The 13,299-nt window shown below is 49.3% G+C and overlaps 1 protein-coding gene across 8 annotated transcripts in view; it reads right to left on the minus strand.

Annotated features, from left to right (window-relative positions):
* LOC111851686 (histone deacetylase 7-like) overlaps nt 1-13,299 on the minus strand; it is a 44,912-nt gene that overhangs the window by 8,337 nt on the left and 23,276 nt on the right. For all 8 annotated transcript variants that reach the window (XM_072715400.1, XM_072715399.1, XM_072715401.1 and 5 more), the window contains 15 exons: nt 12,231-12,351; nt 12,002-12,105; nt 10,393-10,506; nt 9,787-9,896; nt 8,097-8,177; nt 7,373-7,520; nt 6,487-6,656; nt 5,001-5,192; nt 4,295-4,499; nt 3,983-4,116; nt 3,765-3,885; nt 3,179-3,228; nt 1,927-2,034; nt 995-1,050; nt 137-224 (listed from right to left, as the gene is read on the minus strand). In XM_072715400.1, the coding sequence (XP_072571501.1) occupies nt 137-224; nt 995-1,050; nt 1,927-2,034; nt 3,179-3,228; nt 3,765-3,885; nt 3,983-4,116; nt 4,295-4,499; nt 5,001-5,192; nt 6,487-6,656; nt 7,373-7,520; nt 8,097-8,177; nt 9,787-9,896; nt 10,393-10,506; nt 12,002-12,105; nt 12,231-12,351 (1,802 nt within the window). The remainder of the gene's footprint in view (nt 1-136; nt 225-994; nt 1,051-1,926; nt 2,035-3,178; nt 3,229-3,764; nt 3,886-3,982; nt 4,117-4,294; nt 4,500-5,000; nt 5,193-6,486; nt 6,657-7,372; nt 7,521-8,096; nt 8,178-9,786; nt 9,897-10,392; nt 10,507-12,001; nt 12,106-12,230; nt 12,352-13,299) is intronic.

Below are 13,299 nucleotides of genomic sequence, written 5' to 3' on the forward strand. Positions count from 1 at the left end.
TGTCTCTGCGAACTGCTCCGAAGAAATGTTGCTGACAAAACATGCAAACTATTAATGTAGGATGTCTGTCACATGAAAGCATGTGCATCTCAGACGACATGGCAGGCGAAAGGAGCATCTGGCTATGTACTCTCACCCAGTCTACTATGAGGATCTTGCTGGCGTTCAGCTTGTGTTGCAGTTGCTTGGCAGCGATCGCCACGGAGTTGAAGAAGCAGAAGCCCCTGGGGAGCACAAAGATGGGGCATTGGTGGGGAGGGGGATTAACTGCAAACAGGGCGGCGGACTGTGCAAGGAACGGCAAGGTCAGATCAGAGGTAATAACTAACTGAGGTAACAAACTAATGGTTCTGCACATGCACCAAATCTCTGAGATGGTAGCAAATACACAAACACACGGACTACTTTGGCTCTCCAACACAGGCGACACACAAAAGATCTACTGTAGAACACACACACACACACACACACACACACACGCACATGTAGGGTAAACATATCCTTATGGGGACCGCTCATTCATTTCAATGGGAAAAATGCTAACGCTAACTATGACAACCTTAACCCCTACCCTGCCCTAACCATAACCATAAGTAACCTAACAAAATACAAGAGTTTTTGCATTTTTAGTTTTTTCGTAGCAGTCACCGATTTTTATAAAATAGAGTTTTAACGGATATTTATCACGTTATGGGGACATTGTGTCCCCATAAGGATAGGTAAACCCGCTCGCACACACACACACACAAACACACACACATAAACAGCGGTGTTCTTCATAGATATGTGTGCATAACGCAAAGTGAAACAGCCATCAGAGTCCATGCCAACACATGGCTGTGTTTTAAGGCACTGACAGCAGCTTCAAGGACGTCCTTTAAATTCACTGTGAACCCATTGTTCAACTCCCCGTCTGCTTGGAACGTCGTTCCTGAAGCTCCGAGACCCGTCAACAGCCGCTGAATGACTATGGGGGGAGCTGTGGGGCACTTACATGGGGGCTGAGTGGGTAGCATGATGTCCGGGGGGTCTCACCACCGCAAAGCCATTCTGGACGAGAGACAAGCCGCACAATTACCATTTTTTATCTGCAACAGGCATTGGTACGCTAATCCCGCTAATCCTACAACATCTGCTGGAAAGAGCTATGGAGTGCCAACATTGTCTTCATTTGGAAAGACAATCCCCGCTCTTCTTCTAGACGTCTTTCTCACGAACAAAAAGAAAATAATAATCCATAATGAGACAAAAATCCATAAATCTGCCTCCACTGATCCGCTGCCAGATGACTTGGAACTTTCACTCTAGAAACTACAAAGGAAATTTTGAAGACAAACTTCATTTGGCTTGAAAAAGCAAAGCTTCATTTTAGTGTTGACAGTAGGTGTAGTAACAGTATTACTGGGAATATTACTCACTGCAGTAACAGCAAATCAGTTCATAGAAATTTCACAAGACTTAGAATATAACATTAGTGTTGTTTTAATGAGAGAAATAACAGAAATCGTATCAGTGATAGGGAAGCTTCCATCCTTTCTCCTTCATGGCTGTAGCACTGATTGCCGCCCCTGGCTGTTTGTGGAGTTTGCATGCTTACTCTCTGCTCATGCTCATGTACACTTCCAGCCACAGCCCAAAAACATGTGGTTAGGTGAACAGGTGTCTCTAAAGTCTGCGACTGCATGGTTTGCAATGGACTGTCATCCTATGTATTGTGTGCTCTGCCACATGCCCTACATTTTCTGGGACAGGTTCCAGGCTCACCGTGCTTATGGAATGTCGATGGATGGATGGGAAAAGAGAGCAGGAAGTACATTTATTTCCTGACTTTGTAGGAGTTTCTGATTCCCAGCCCTAGTACAGGATAAACAGAAATTTTGCGTCGGATTCTTTCAGGAAGGGGTGTGTAGGGTTTTACAGGCCCACCTTTAACTCGCCCGTTGCCACCTTGAAGGCCAACTCTGTTACGCCCCCTGCAGCCACACGCGACGCTGTCGATGTGTACATCTCATTCCAGATTGTGTCGTTGTCCACCTGCCAAATCAGGACACAAACTTGAAGCTCAGAGTCCTTATTTGGGGGGGGGCAATCCAGCCTCGCTACACATTTTTGAAGACGGAACATGACACAAAGACCCCGTCTGATATCAGGGGCTGCTGCCTTCTAAGGCGCCACAGCGGTGTGACAGGGCCCTCTTTGGAAGGCTCCAATTCCCATTTCCCGCTCTGCGAAGGATGCTCCCCACTGATCCTTCCATATCCCAAGATTCATTGTGCAGTGGTAAAATGGGTGTGTCCTGGCTCAAGGGTAGGGGCGGGAATAGCTGGTGACTGCCGAACCGTCCCATTTGACAGTGCCTTCTGTTAGACCTTAGAAGAACGCATGGTGGCTTAGACTATATCCTGCAAAGGTTGCAGCCCCTGAATTCAAACTGAGCTATGGAGTAAAATCCCTGAAATAAGCATGACCACCATATATACAGTATATAAGCAAATAGTAGGAGAGCTAATTTAGGGAGAAAAAGGAGGGAAAGCTCCATTAGAGAAATATTTTTTGGATCGTCGGCACGGTTTAAAAACAGAGCTGATCAAAAAAAAAAAAAAACACACACAAGTCACTGTTCCAAACCACTAACGCTCTCAGGAGACCCTGGTCACCAGAGGAGATCAGCGCCAAGCTGACGCTGCCCCCAGCAGTACGCTGCTTCTCCCAGCCGACCCATTTGTCATGTGCGCGATCGAACGTTATGTCAGACCGCATGCATCTAATGGGAAGGCGGGGGGAGCGGGGGTACCGGCAGGAGTGGGGGTTTGTCTTCGGGGGAAGAAGTGAAAAGGAACGGCATTAATTCCTGACTGTATCCCAGAAGCATCCGGACCCGTGCAAAGGTCTCGCAAGCTTCTCTGGCACCTAGCGATTAATGGAGCCGTACCAGCGGTCAGGCATGAGTTACTCTCTCTCTCTCCAGATTCATTATCTGACTGTAACAGGAAACATGCAGGCAGAAGGACCGATAAGAAACGTATCTGCAAATGAGCCCCTTGATTTCGATTGGCAAAGCAGCTCTTGCTCTAATCTGATTGGTCCAGCCATTCGAAGGTGTGCGAAGCTGCCGCCAGGGGTGTCGTGTCAGTATGTGTGCATGCGAGAGGGTCCCAGAGCTTCGGCCATTACTCACCCCAACGCCCCCACATGGCAGCATGACAAACATCCTCTCAGACAGGATTCCTGTAGGACAGAGACAGACAAATGGGCACTTTAAACCAATCACTCGTTAAATACCCAAAGAAATGTTTGGCTTTATCTGAGGACATTCCAGAATGGTCAGGAATATTCTGATGCTGATCCAGAGAAATGCAATGTATGCATTAATGCAGTGGTGCATTAATACTTCATTGGCGTATATCTACATTAGTGTGTCTGCCTCTGTGTAAATCTGTGTGTGTCTGTCTGCCTCCGTGTGTCTGCCTCCATGTATGTGTGTATGTGTTTGTGTATATGTCTGTGTGTCCGCTGGCCTCTGTGTGTGTTTGCCTCTGTGTGTATGCCTCCGTGTGAGTGTGTTTGTCTGCCTCTGTGTGTGTGTGTGTCTGCCTCCGTGTATCTGCCTCCGTGTATCTGCCTCCGTGTGTCTGCCTCCGTGTGTCTGCCTCCGTGTGTCTGCCTCCGTGTGTCTGCCTCCGTGTATCTGCCTCCGTGTGTCTGCCTCCGTGTGTCTGCCTCCGTGTGTCTGCCTCCGTGTGTGTACACTATCTGCAGCTCACCACTCAGCTTGTGGGGGTCCAGCTTCAGGCGGTTCAGCGGGTTGGTTCCGTAAAGCAGCACATGCTTCTCGGAGTGCACCAACTGCAGCTCCTCCAGACTGGCTTTCTTCCCCTGGATGATCTGAGGGGACAGTGGGGGTCAGAGGAGCCGCCCATGGGAAGAGGGCAAGGAGGAGATCAACCCAGTGAGCAGGAGGCTGGAAGAGGGGGCCACACACCTCGCACTGACTCCGCAGGCCGCGCTCCTGCAGTCGCGACAGGATGCTCTGGATCCTCCCAGCATGCTCTGGGTGGCTGCTGTTGTCCCCGCAGTTACACTGGTGCTTCAGCATTTGGGAGTCATACATGAGACCTGCACGCACACGCACACGCACACGCACACGCACACCATGTCACTGTTAAAGATATTTTAGTTTATCGGTTTATCAAAACTTAATCTTAGCACTAAGGAAATGTCTTACTGCTTCCACATTTCTTTCTGCCCAGCTATCAGTTCCAATTGCTTTCCGCAAGGTGATTCTGCCCTGTACCTGTGGTGAAGCGCGGCTTGCTGGGGTTCTCTGGAGTTGGCAGAGACAGGGCCTTATCTGGCAGCGAGAGAGAGGTGGAAGCCGGCGAAGACTGGGTGCGGGACAAGGTGCGGTGGGTGCCCCGGAGCACCATGGGAATGGGCCCAGCCTCCAGATTGATTGCCTGCCTCTGTGAATGCTGTCTCAGCTGCTCCCATAGCAATGACTTAAATGGAAAAATAAGATGGGCAAGGGGTGAAAGATAGAGGATAGATCAGGGTGGAATGCAGGGAATTGTGAATGAAAAGAGGTATTCTGGAAGGCTGGCTACGCTGGCTCTTTCATGTGATCCTATGATGTAGTACCCAAAGCACATGCCCATAAATGTGGTGCTATGGCACCCTCTACTGGTAGGACTGATACCACACCAACACCACAGGGATAAACAGTCAATAAACTTAACCAAGAATTCCATTGAGGTTTAATGTATTTTCCTGTCATAAATAAAATATAATTAAAGATGGTTTAAATGTTGTTTTAACAAAAGATCACATACTCCAGAGCTTAATGTGAAAATGATGTGTAATCAGAAAGTAGTGTAGTGGACCTCTCGCTAGAAACAGGATCCCATGTACAACTGTAACATGTAATTAAAGTCAAAACAAAACACTGCCCCCTTGTGCCCGATATCCTGATAGCATCTGCTGCAGCAGCTGGACCCTGATACCTGGCTAAGCAGGGGATTCTGCTGCAGGTTGCTGCGCCTCTCGCCTCCCGATGGCAGCTTCGCCTCACGCAGCAGCTCCATCCGCGGCCGGCCCGGGGAGACGTCCCCAAGCTCCTGCCCCACCTCCTCCGAGTCCATGTCCTCTGACGGGATCTGCCCCAGACGAGGCGTCTCACTCGACTTCCACATCAGCTAAACAGCAGGCAGACAAACAGATGAAGTCACTCCTGACCTCCTGAACTAAGCGTCGTCTGAGCAACAGGTACAAAGCAATAGGATCTAGGTAACATTACTGCTTTAGTATATTTACACATTACTACATTCTAGATATTATGTACCATATTTCAAAAGGTTATAGATACGCAGCTAAACAGAACATACATACAGTACTTAAGATTAAATGGCACGCTTTTGGGGCTGTATAGATGTGTGCAGCTGAGTGGTAGTAGGTTCCCGACAGTGTATGGTGGCAAAGGCGGCAGTGGGGCAGTGTCACCTTGCTCAGGTGGTAGTAGGTTCCCGACAGTGTATGATGGCAAAGGCAGGGGCAGGGCAGTGTCACCTTGCTCAGGTGGTAGTAGGTTCCCGACAGTGTATGGTGGAAAAGGTGGCGGCGGGGCAGTGTCACCTAGCTCAGTTGGTAGTAGGTTCCCGACAGTGTATGATGGCAAAGGCGGCGGCGGGGCAGTGTCACCTAACTTAGGTGGTAGTAGGTTCCCGACAGTGTATGATTGCAAAGGTGGCGGCGGGGCAGTGTCACCTAACTCAGGTGGTAGTAGGTTCCCGACAGTGTATGATTGCAAAGGCGGCGGTGGGGCAGTGTCACCTTGCTCAGGTGGTAGTAGGTTCCCGACAGTGTATGATGGCAAAAGCGACGGCGGGGCAGTGTCACCTAACTCAGGTGGTAGTAGGTTCCCGACAGTGTATGATGGCAAAGGCGGCGGCGGGGCAGTGTCACCTTGCTCAGGTGGTAGTAGGTTCCCGACAGTGTATGATGGCAAAAGCGACGGCGGGGCAGTGTCACCTAACTCAGGTGGTAGTAGGTTCCCGACAGTGTATGATGGCAAAGGCGGCGGCGGGGCAGTGTCACCTTGCTCAGGTGGTAGTAGGTTCCCGACAGTGTATGATGGCAAAGGCGGCGGCGGGGCAGTGTCACCTAACTCAGGTGGTAGTAGGTTCCCGACAGTGTATGATGGCAAAGGCGGCGGCGGGGCAGTGTCACCTAGCTCAGGTGGTAGTAGGTTCCCGACAGTGTATGATGGCAAAGGCGGCGGCGGGGCAGTGTCACCTTGCTCAGGTGGTAGTAGGTTCCCGACAGTGTATGATGGCAAAGGCGGCGGCGGGGCAATGTCACCTTGCTCAGGTGGTAGTAGGTTCCCGACAGTGTATGATGGCAAAGGCGGCGGCGGGGCAGTGTCACCTTGCTCAGGTGGTAGTAGGTTCCCGACAGTGTATGATGGCAAAGGCGGCGGCGGGGCAGTGTCACCTTGCTCAGGTGTGCCTGTAGCAGCTGTGTGTGCACAGACTGTGGGCTCTGGGGCAGCGGTTCCGACCGGGTCCGGCTCAGAAGCTTGTGCTGGCCCTGTGGCACCAGGAACTCTGCCTGGGAGCCGAACTGCAGAGGCATGTCAGCTAGGCAGGGGACAGGGCCATGCACTGGAAGGCGGGGGAGAGGAGAGAAGAGCAGAGTTAGCAGGATGCATGGGCACGGCGACGGCTCTTTCCCTTGCCGTGTGAACGCCTACACTTCGCAGAAAATGTACTTTAGAAGCTGACCACATCTCCACCACACAGGAAACAGAGACGCAGACCTGTGAAGGTGCTCTCTCTTCTGCGGCAGTCAGTACAGCTTTCTCTAAATCTTCACTCAGTCGCACAAATACAGCCACATAAAGTGATTCATTTTATAGCTTGTTTTTTTGTATCCCACAACAGATTTGCTTACTTTCTAATTTCAGGGTTATCAATTACAGATTAGCATTTGCACCTGGCATTGCAATAAGCATGTTAATTGTGACTATCCCTCAGCCTGGGAAATGAGGTGCAATTGACAGTTCCAGCAGTAGGTGGCAGCACCCTCAATATCGTAGGTCCCGAAGTACGCTTCCAATCCATCAAGCCCTCCGTTCATGTAAAAGACATCTCTCTCCTTCTACGGCCATAGCACTGTATCTCACAATCACCCGGCAGATAAACTTTGGACAGCAGAAGGCGGGCACACGTAAGCACATGAAAAATGTATAACGTTGTCGCTATGTAAACACCGTGACTGAACGGGGCAGACGTTTAACAGAAACTCAGAAGGAGGGGGGGGAACAAAACAATGGTAGAGAGATTGAAGGGGTCAGTATGCCCCCCTCCCCACCCCATACCCTTCATCAGCAGCTGAGTGTGGAGCAAGCCGGACTGCTTCAGGATGACCATCGGCTGGAGCCCTGAAGACGTCCGGACAGGGACCTCCTCCACACCCAGCGGGACATAGACCTGCGGGGCTCCGGGCAACATGGTGGCGTGGTCACTCTGTGAGAGAAGGTAAAAGAAGGCAAGGTCAGGGCAATGTGAATGGGCAACACCATGCAAAGGCTCATTTGATGTCATCCATAATGCAGGTAAAATGCTATGTATCTGTAACCTGTAAATTAATATATGCACAGTGTTGGGGAAGTTACTCACAAAAGTAATCCAATACAGACAGAGGTGAAAAGTTCAGGTCCACATCCAACCAGCTGAGTACTCTGTGACTGCGACTCTTTATTCTCACCTGGTTGGTTGAAACAAAACCTTGGTCTGGATTTTGTACTTTCTGGACCTGAACTTTCTACCCAGGTCTGCAATGGATTACTTTTGTGAGTAACTTCCACAACACCATATATGGACTTTGAGCATTATATAGCTATCAACGTTAAGCTGTTAAAAATAGCGATATAAAGTAACATATTAACAACCCTCGGGAATACAAATGAACAAACATAATAGTACAAGCATAAATATTAGTTAAATAAATGATTTCATGCAACATCTTTTCATTGGTTAAAAAGTGGCTATACGCGTTTTTCATTGGACAGCGTTGCTACAGTGTGTAATTCAGTCAGTTACCTTCGAGTTAGCTGGCCGTCCCAGGGAGATGGTGGGCATGGTGCACGGGGTGCGGACTCTGAAATGGGATGAAGCATCGTCCTGGAGCAACAGCCCGGGTCAGAAAAGACAAATATAAAAGTCTATTTAAATATCTGATACCCCCTCATGACACAGGAATCGAATCCCGTAGCAGGCAGAGTAATCATATCACTGCGGGGCCCTTAACCACAGAAAGAGCTGCAGGAGGAAAAACAGGTAACCCTGCTCCCTGACATCCAGCTTCACCCTCATCTGTGTACGCGTGACCTCGTGGGAGATTAAACTAAAAAATATCCATGTAGCTAAGTTTGTACAAAAAAGTGAAACAAAGTGTTATTGATCATTCGAGTGTGTGTCCAAGTGTGTGTGTGTGTGTGTGTGAGAAACAGACAGACAGCATTTCTGCCCAGTCACGTTTCCATGCCAATGTGGAAGACAAAATGTACATGCATGAGAAAGCCGGTTCTAATGAATTTAGAAAAGATGAGGGGGGGGGTATCAGATGAAAAAAAAAAAAAGATTTAATAAAAAACAATATTAATAATAAAAGGTATCGAGTGTCATGGCTGCAGCCTACAGCTGCCAGCTTGTCTTCCTCGGTTGTCACTGTTTAAGTCATTTTATTACAGTGGTGCAAACAAATCGGGATTAGCAGAAGGTGTTCTCTCTGAGTTCTCGGAAAGAAACCCGGCCCTCTAAACAAGCTCTCCGGGGACAGGGGGGGCAGCGTTTGAGGGGGAATGAGGACAAGGCTCTCAGAAGAGAAGCTCACGGTCTGCCTTGTCCCCAGACCCTCCGGTGTGGCCTTCCCCTAGCCTGGAGGACCTGGGGATAACCTTTGGACAGCGTCCCCCCGCTGCCGTATCAGCCTGATGTTCATCTCTACTCCGGGATGTATGCCTAGGGCTCTGAGAGAACTAGCTTGACCCAAACATAATGACTGAGACTGATCCATGGACCAACTGTGCAAGCCCAAGACCACCAGGCCAGTGACCCAAGTGGAGCAAAATGGCATCAACCTTTGACTGAGGAAGTTAATCATTTCTTTGCCATATATGATGTGAAGTGACATGAAAATTCACTTGCAGGTGCCCCACTCTGAGGCACGCTGATAATCATCTGAACGTTATAAACCCACATGTCCAAAAAGAGGGTGTAAATTCAGTTAAACAATGGAAAATGAATAATGAAAAGGCAACATAGACAGGAGAACTGTAAATTACAGCCAGGGCTACACATCACATTCACTTGGTAGTAGCCTGTAAATTACAGCCAGGGCTACACGTCACATTCACTTGGTACTGTAGTAGCCTGTAAATTACAGCCAGGGCTACATATCACATTCACTTGGTAGTAGCCTGTAAATTACAGCCAGGGCTACACATCACATTCACTTGGTAGTAGCCTGTAAATTACAGCCAGGGCTACACATCACATTCACTTGGTAGTAGCCTGTAAATTACAGCCAGGGCTACACGTCACATTCACTTGGTAGTAGCAGTTTTCGGGCATTAAAGGACCTCACTCATCCCGGCGCCCTCAGCCCTCGTCACGGGGTGTTGGTTTCGCGTGTCGGGGCGATCCTGTTCCTGGAAACTGAACCCGGGGCAGTTGACCAAATTACTGCTAACCCCCCCCCCACCATTCCACTCCGGGGCAGGTGGCTCACCTCATGAGCGAGTGTGACAGTAGGGGGCAGCACGCCGTTGTCAGGAGCCAGGCTGTCATTGGGAGAGCTGGAGCCAGAAACAGGCGTGCTACTGCTGCTTGCGGAAGAGTCTAGAAGAAAGGGGTGTCCGATTACCACATGTCAAAATAAAAGCCTGGTGATACACTGCAATTCTGATTAGCTTCGCATGCAACCTCCTGTTCTTCAGACACAGGTCATCTTGATGACTTACGTCTGAAGAGATAATAAAAGGATTACTTCACCACCCCCACCCCCACCCCCGGCATTTATCTAGTCAGATGGGTATGCACGTAAAGTATCCGAAGTCCTGCCACAGAATTCATGGCTCTATTCTGTCATCACCCACAGATACAAGATATTATCCAACAGCACTAGCAGTTAAGTGTTGTGTCTTAATGTGAGAATAGAGATGCAGCTTGGAAAGGTGAAGATGGACAATTGAGCTTGGGGGAGGCGGGGGGGGGGTTGAACGGTAGAGGTAATGGTGGCCTGGCAAGACCACAAAGGACGGCGGCAAGCACTGGGGCATTAGAGGGCGGTGTGTTCAGATGGCGAAAGCAAAGAGAGGCACAACCCAGGTGGTACCGTGAGGTTCAGAAGTGGCGTGCTTGATGGGGCCCGGGGCGCTCTCCTTCCGGGCCAGCGGGCTCATCCTGGCCAGGTGCTTCTTCGGCCTGAATTTCAGACTGGGCTCTGAAGCTGCGAGCAGAGCAAAGAAGCTGCCAGCTTCAGAAATCTTGTTCATTTCGCATTTGAAAACACATGCGCGCAAGTGTGCTTATGTGTGTGTATGCGTGCGTCCGTGTGTGTGTTATGTTTATATTACATTGTCAGGACCAAATGTTCCCCACAATGTAATAAAAACTTATTTTGACATTGCGGGGACCATGTTTCAGGTCTCCACAAACATCTGTGTACGCAATCAAAAAACTAAAAGTGGCAAGTCTTTTTGTTTGGTTACTTATGGTTAATGTTAGGGCTGGGTAGGGGTTAAGGCCATCATTTTGTGATTAGAGTTTTCCCCATAGAAATAATTACAAACCTGTGTGTGTGTGTGTGTGTGTGTGTGGCTAGAACTTCCATACAGGCTGCACGCTGCTTGGGCCGCAAGTTGACTGGGAAATGACCGAACCGCAGGGGTCAGGCTAAAGCCCAGCGATTAAACATTTTACCAAGTGTAAAATAAAGGCTGAAATGCAAGAATCGTGAGCTTGTACAAATAACGTCAAGGCAAACACAAAAGGACGAAATAAATACCTGGGTGGGGCGGATATTTTTGACTTTTTAATACAGACCATATATAATCCTTTCACTTACGTTTGAAGATACGATAAGGAGCCAAATACTTTTTTTATTATTATTTTGGAAACCTCTTTAAATAAAAAAACACTTCTACTAAGAGTCAATCTTTCCAAGGTGACGTAACCTCAACGAATGATGCATTTAATAAAACTCCATTGTTACAGTATTCAAACAAAATCAGGGAACGACGGCTCCCAGGGAAGGGCGTGCACTCCCTGCTGCCAAACGACTGGAGCTCCACAGGTAAACAATGACATTCTGATGTATTACCTCGTCTCCTTAATCTCGGGCTAAGACTCGTGACCTACATTCAGAGCGGTAAGCCTTACGTAAGCGCCTTCCATGACTTTTGTTGCCGTGTGAGTTTTTTTTTTTTTTTTTTTTTTTTGGAGCACCTGCTCAGAATAGCAGGTCCCAGGGTGGAGCAGCCTGCCTGTGCTGTGCTCAGTCCTGGTCGAGTACAACCAAGAGTGCACAGCGTGCGAGCAGTCTGATTCAGCACAGGGTCGACACAGGCGAACACAGTGCAGAGTCGGTGTAGGCTACCCGAGGGCCGGTACAGGTTAACAGCACAGAATCTGTGCTATATGTTCAAAAGAAAACAGCAGTATCAAAATACAAGGCCTGTTTGTTTGCTCTCACTTTGGGACAGTAAAGGAGACCATCGATACGGTCAATCACAAAAAGAACAGTTACAGTATAAGACACATTAGGGGTTAGCCGCTTTTGCTTTGAAGGAGTTTGTGGCTGACAGATCATGCTCCTTTTACCATTTTCACCCTATAAAACGACCGCGTGGCGTGCACTCTCCTGGCGTGCACTCTCCTGCCGTGCACTCTCCTGCCGTGCACTCTCCTGGCGTGCACGCGGGGCATTATGGGGGACGGCTCACCTGTCCTTCTCAGGAGTGGGTGTTTCGGGGCCTCGCTGGGGGGCTGTGCAGGCGGGCTCAGCAGATAAGACTCCGCGGCAGCGTCAGACTCCAGCGGCAGCTCCCTGTGTTAGCACAGGCATCCCACGGTTCACGGGAGGCCAAACGCACCAGACAGGATCTGGCAGGATAGCGGAGCAGCGCTCGAGCCAGACGGACAGGTTTAGTGCCAGCGATCTGGCCTGCTTACCGACATCTCCCCGGGGAGCCGCTTGCGGGGTTCGACTTAATTCGTTCCTGGGCAGCCTGTTGCCGTTTCTTTAGAATCACTTCTTGGAGTTTCTTCTTTACCGCAGAACTAGCTATGGCACCTGTGAGTCAAAGGTTACCAAGTTATTCTGGGAAAGCTTCACCCCCACCTGCGATGTTTATCGCTCTACCCGAATGACTCAGCTTGGAGCAACTCACAGGCATTTGCCATAATGGAGATTAGTGATACTTTAGTGATCCCAGCAGGGAGACTGCCCTTTCACCTATCCTGTCTTGCTCTCCGTGAGACACAGACACATACACAAGTTTGGAGCTCACAGAGACCCTGCAGTAATTGCGGGCTAAGGGCCATGCTTCAAGATTCGAAATAGCAACCTTCCGGTTATAGGAGACCTAAACCACTGAGATACACACCACCTCCCACATAAGGAGGAAAGCAAGTTTATCGATGTGTCGGAGACCAAGCCTCTTCTGTGACTTTGCCAAATCATTGATCAAAACATAAACAGCAGAGAGAGCAGATGGTTCAGAATAAAGGTCTACAATATGAAAGGGTGAGGACTGTCTACGTCCTGATGCTGGGAGTAAGGGCTTGGGCACAATGTGTGCTTTTCCACACGTCCCCAGTGAGCACACTGAGGTGGCTGGCCAAGGCCACCTACTCAGATCAGGGGAACGCATCCTGTAACGTGACGAGATGTGATGTAACTGCTTTCAACTCGCTTTGCCAGACAGGGATATCACAGAGCTTTACAAGCTTCTCACGGTCCAACACAGAAGGAAAAACAGCCCTAATGATGGAACAGAGACAAACGAGTCTCTGCTCTTTCAGAAACTGGTTTCGGTTCCGGACTCGGAGGCGCTAGATCACCAGATGGAGTGCAGAGACAACAAGGACAAGCAGGAAAGTCGTCGCCACCAGTGTCATTCTTGCTGCTTCCTGGCTTGTACTTTTATGGTTTTCCTCTCTGTATTTCCTATGCATCTCTGACACTGGCGACCATCCCATGGGAAATTCACAAGCAGTCGAGTCGATTCCTTCTCATATT

This window comes from Paramormyrops kingsleyae, chromosome 8, assembly GCF_048594095.1.
Source record: "Paramormyrops kingsleyae isolate MSU_618 chromosome 8, PKINGS_0.4, whole genome shotgun sequence".
NCBI lineage: Eukaryota > Metazoa > Chordata > Actinopteri > Osteoglossiformes > Mormyridae > Paramormyrops > Paramormyrops kingsleyae.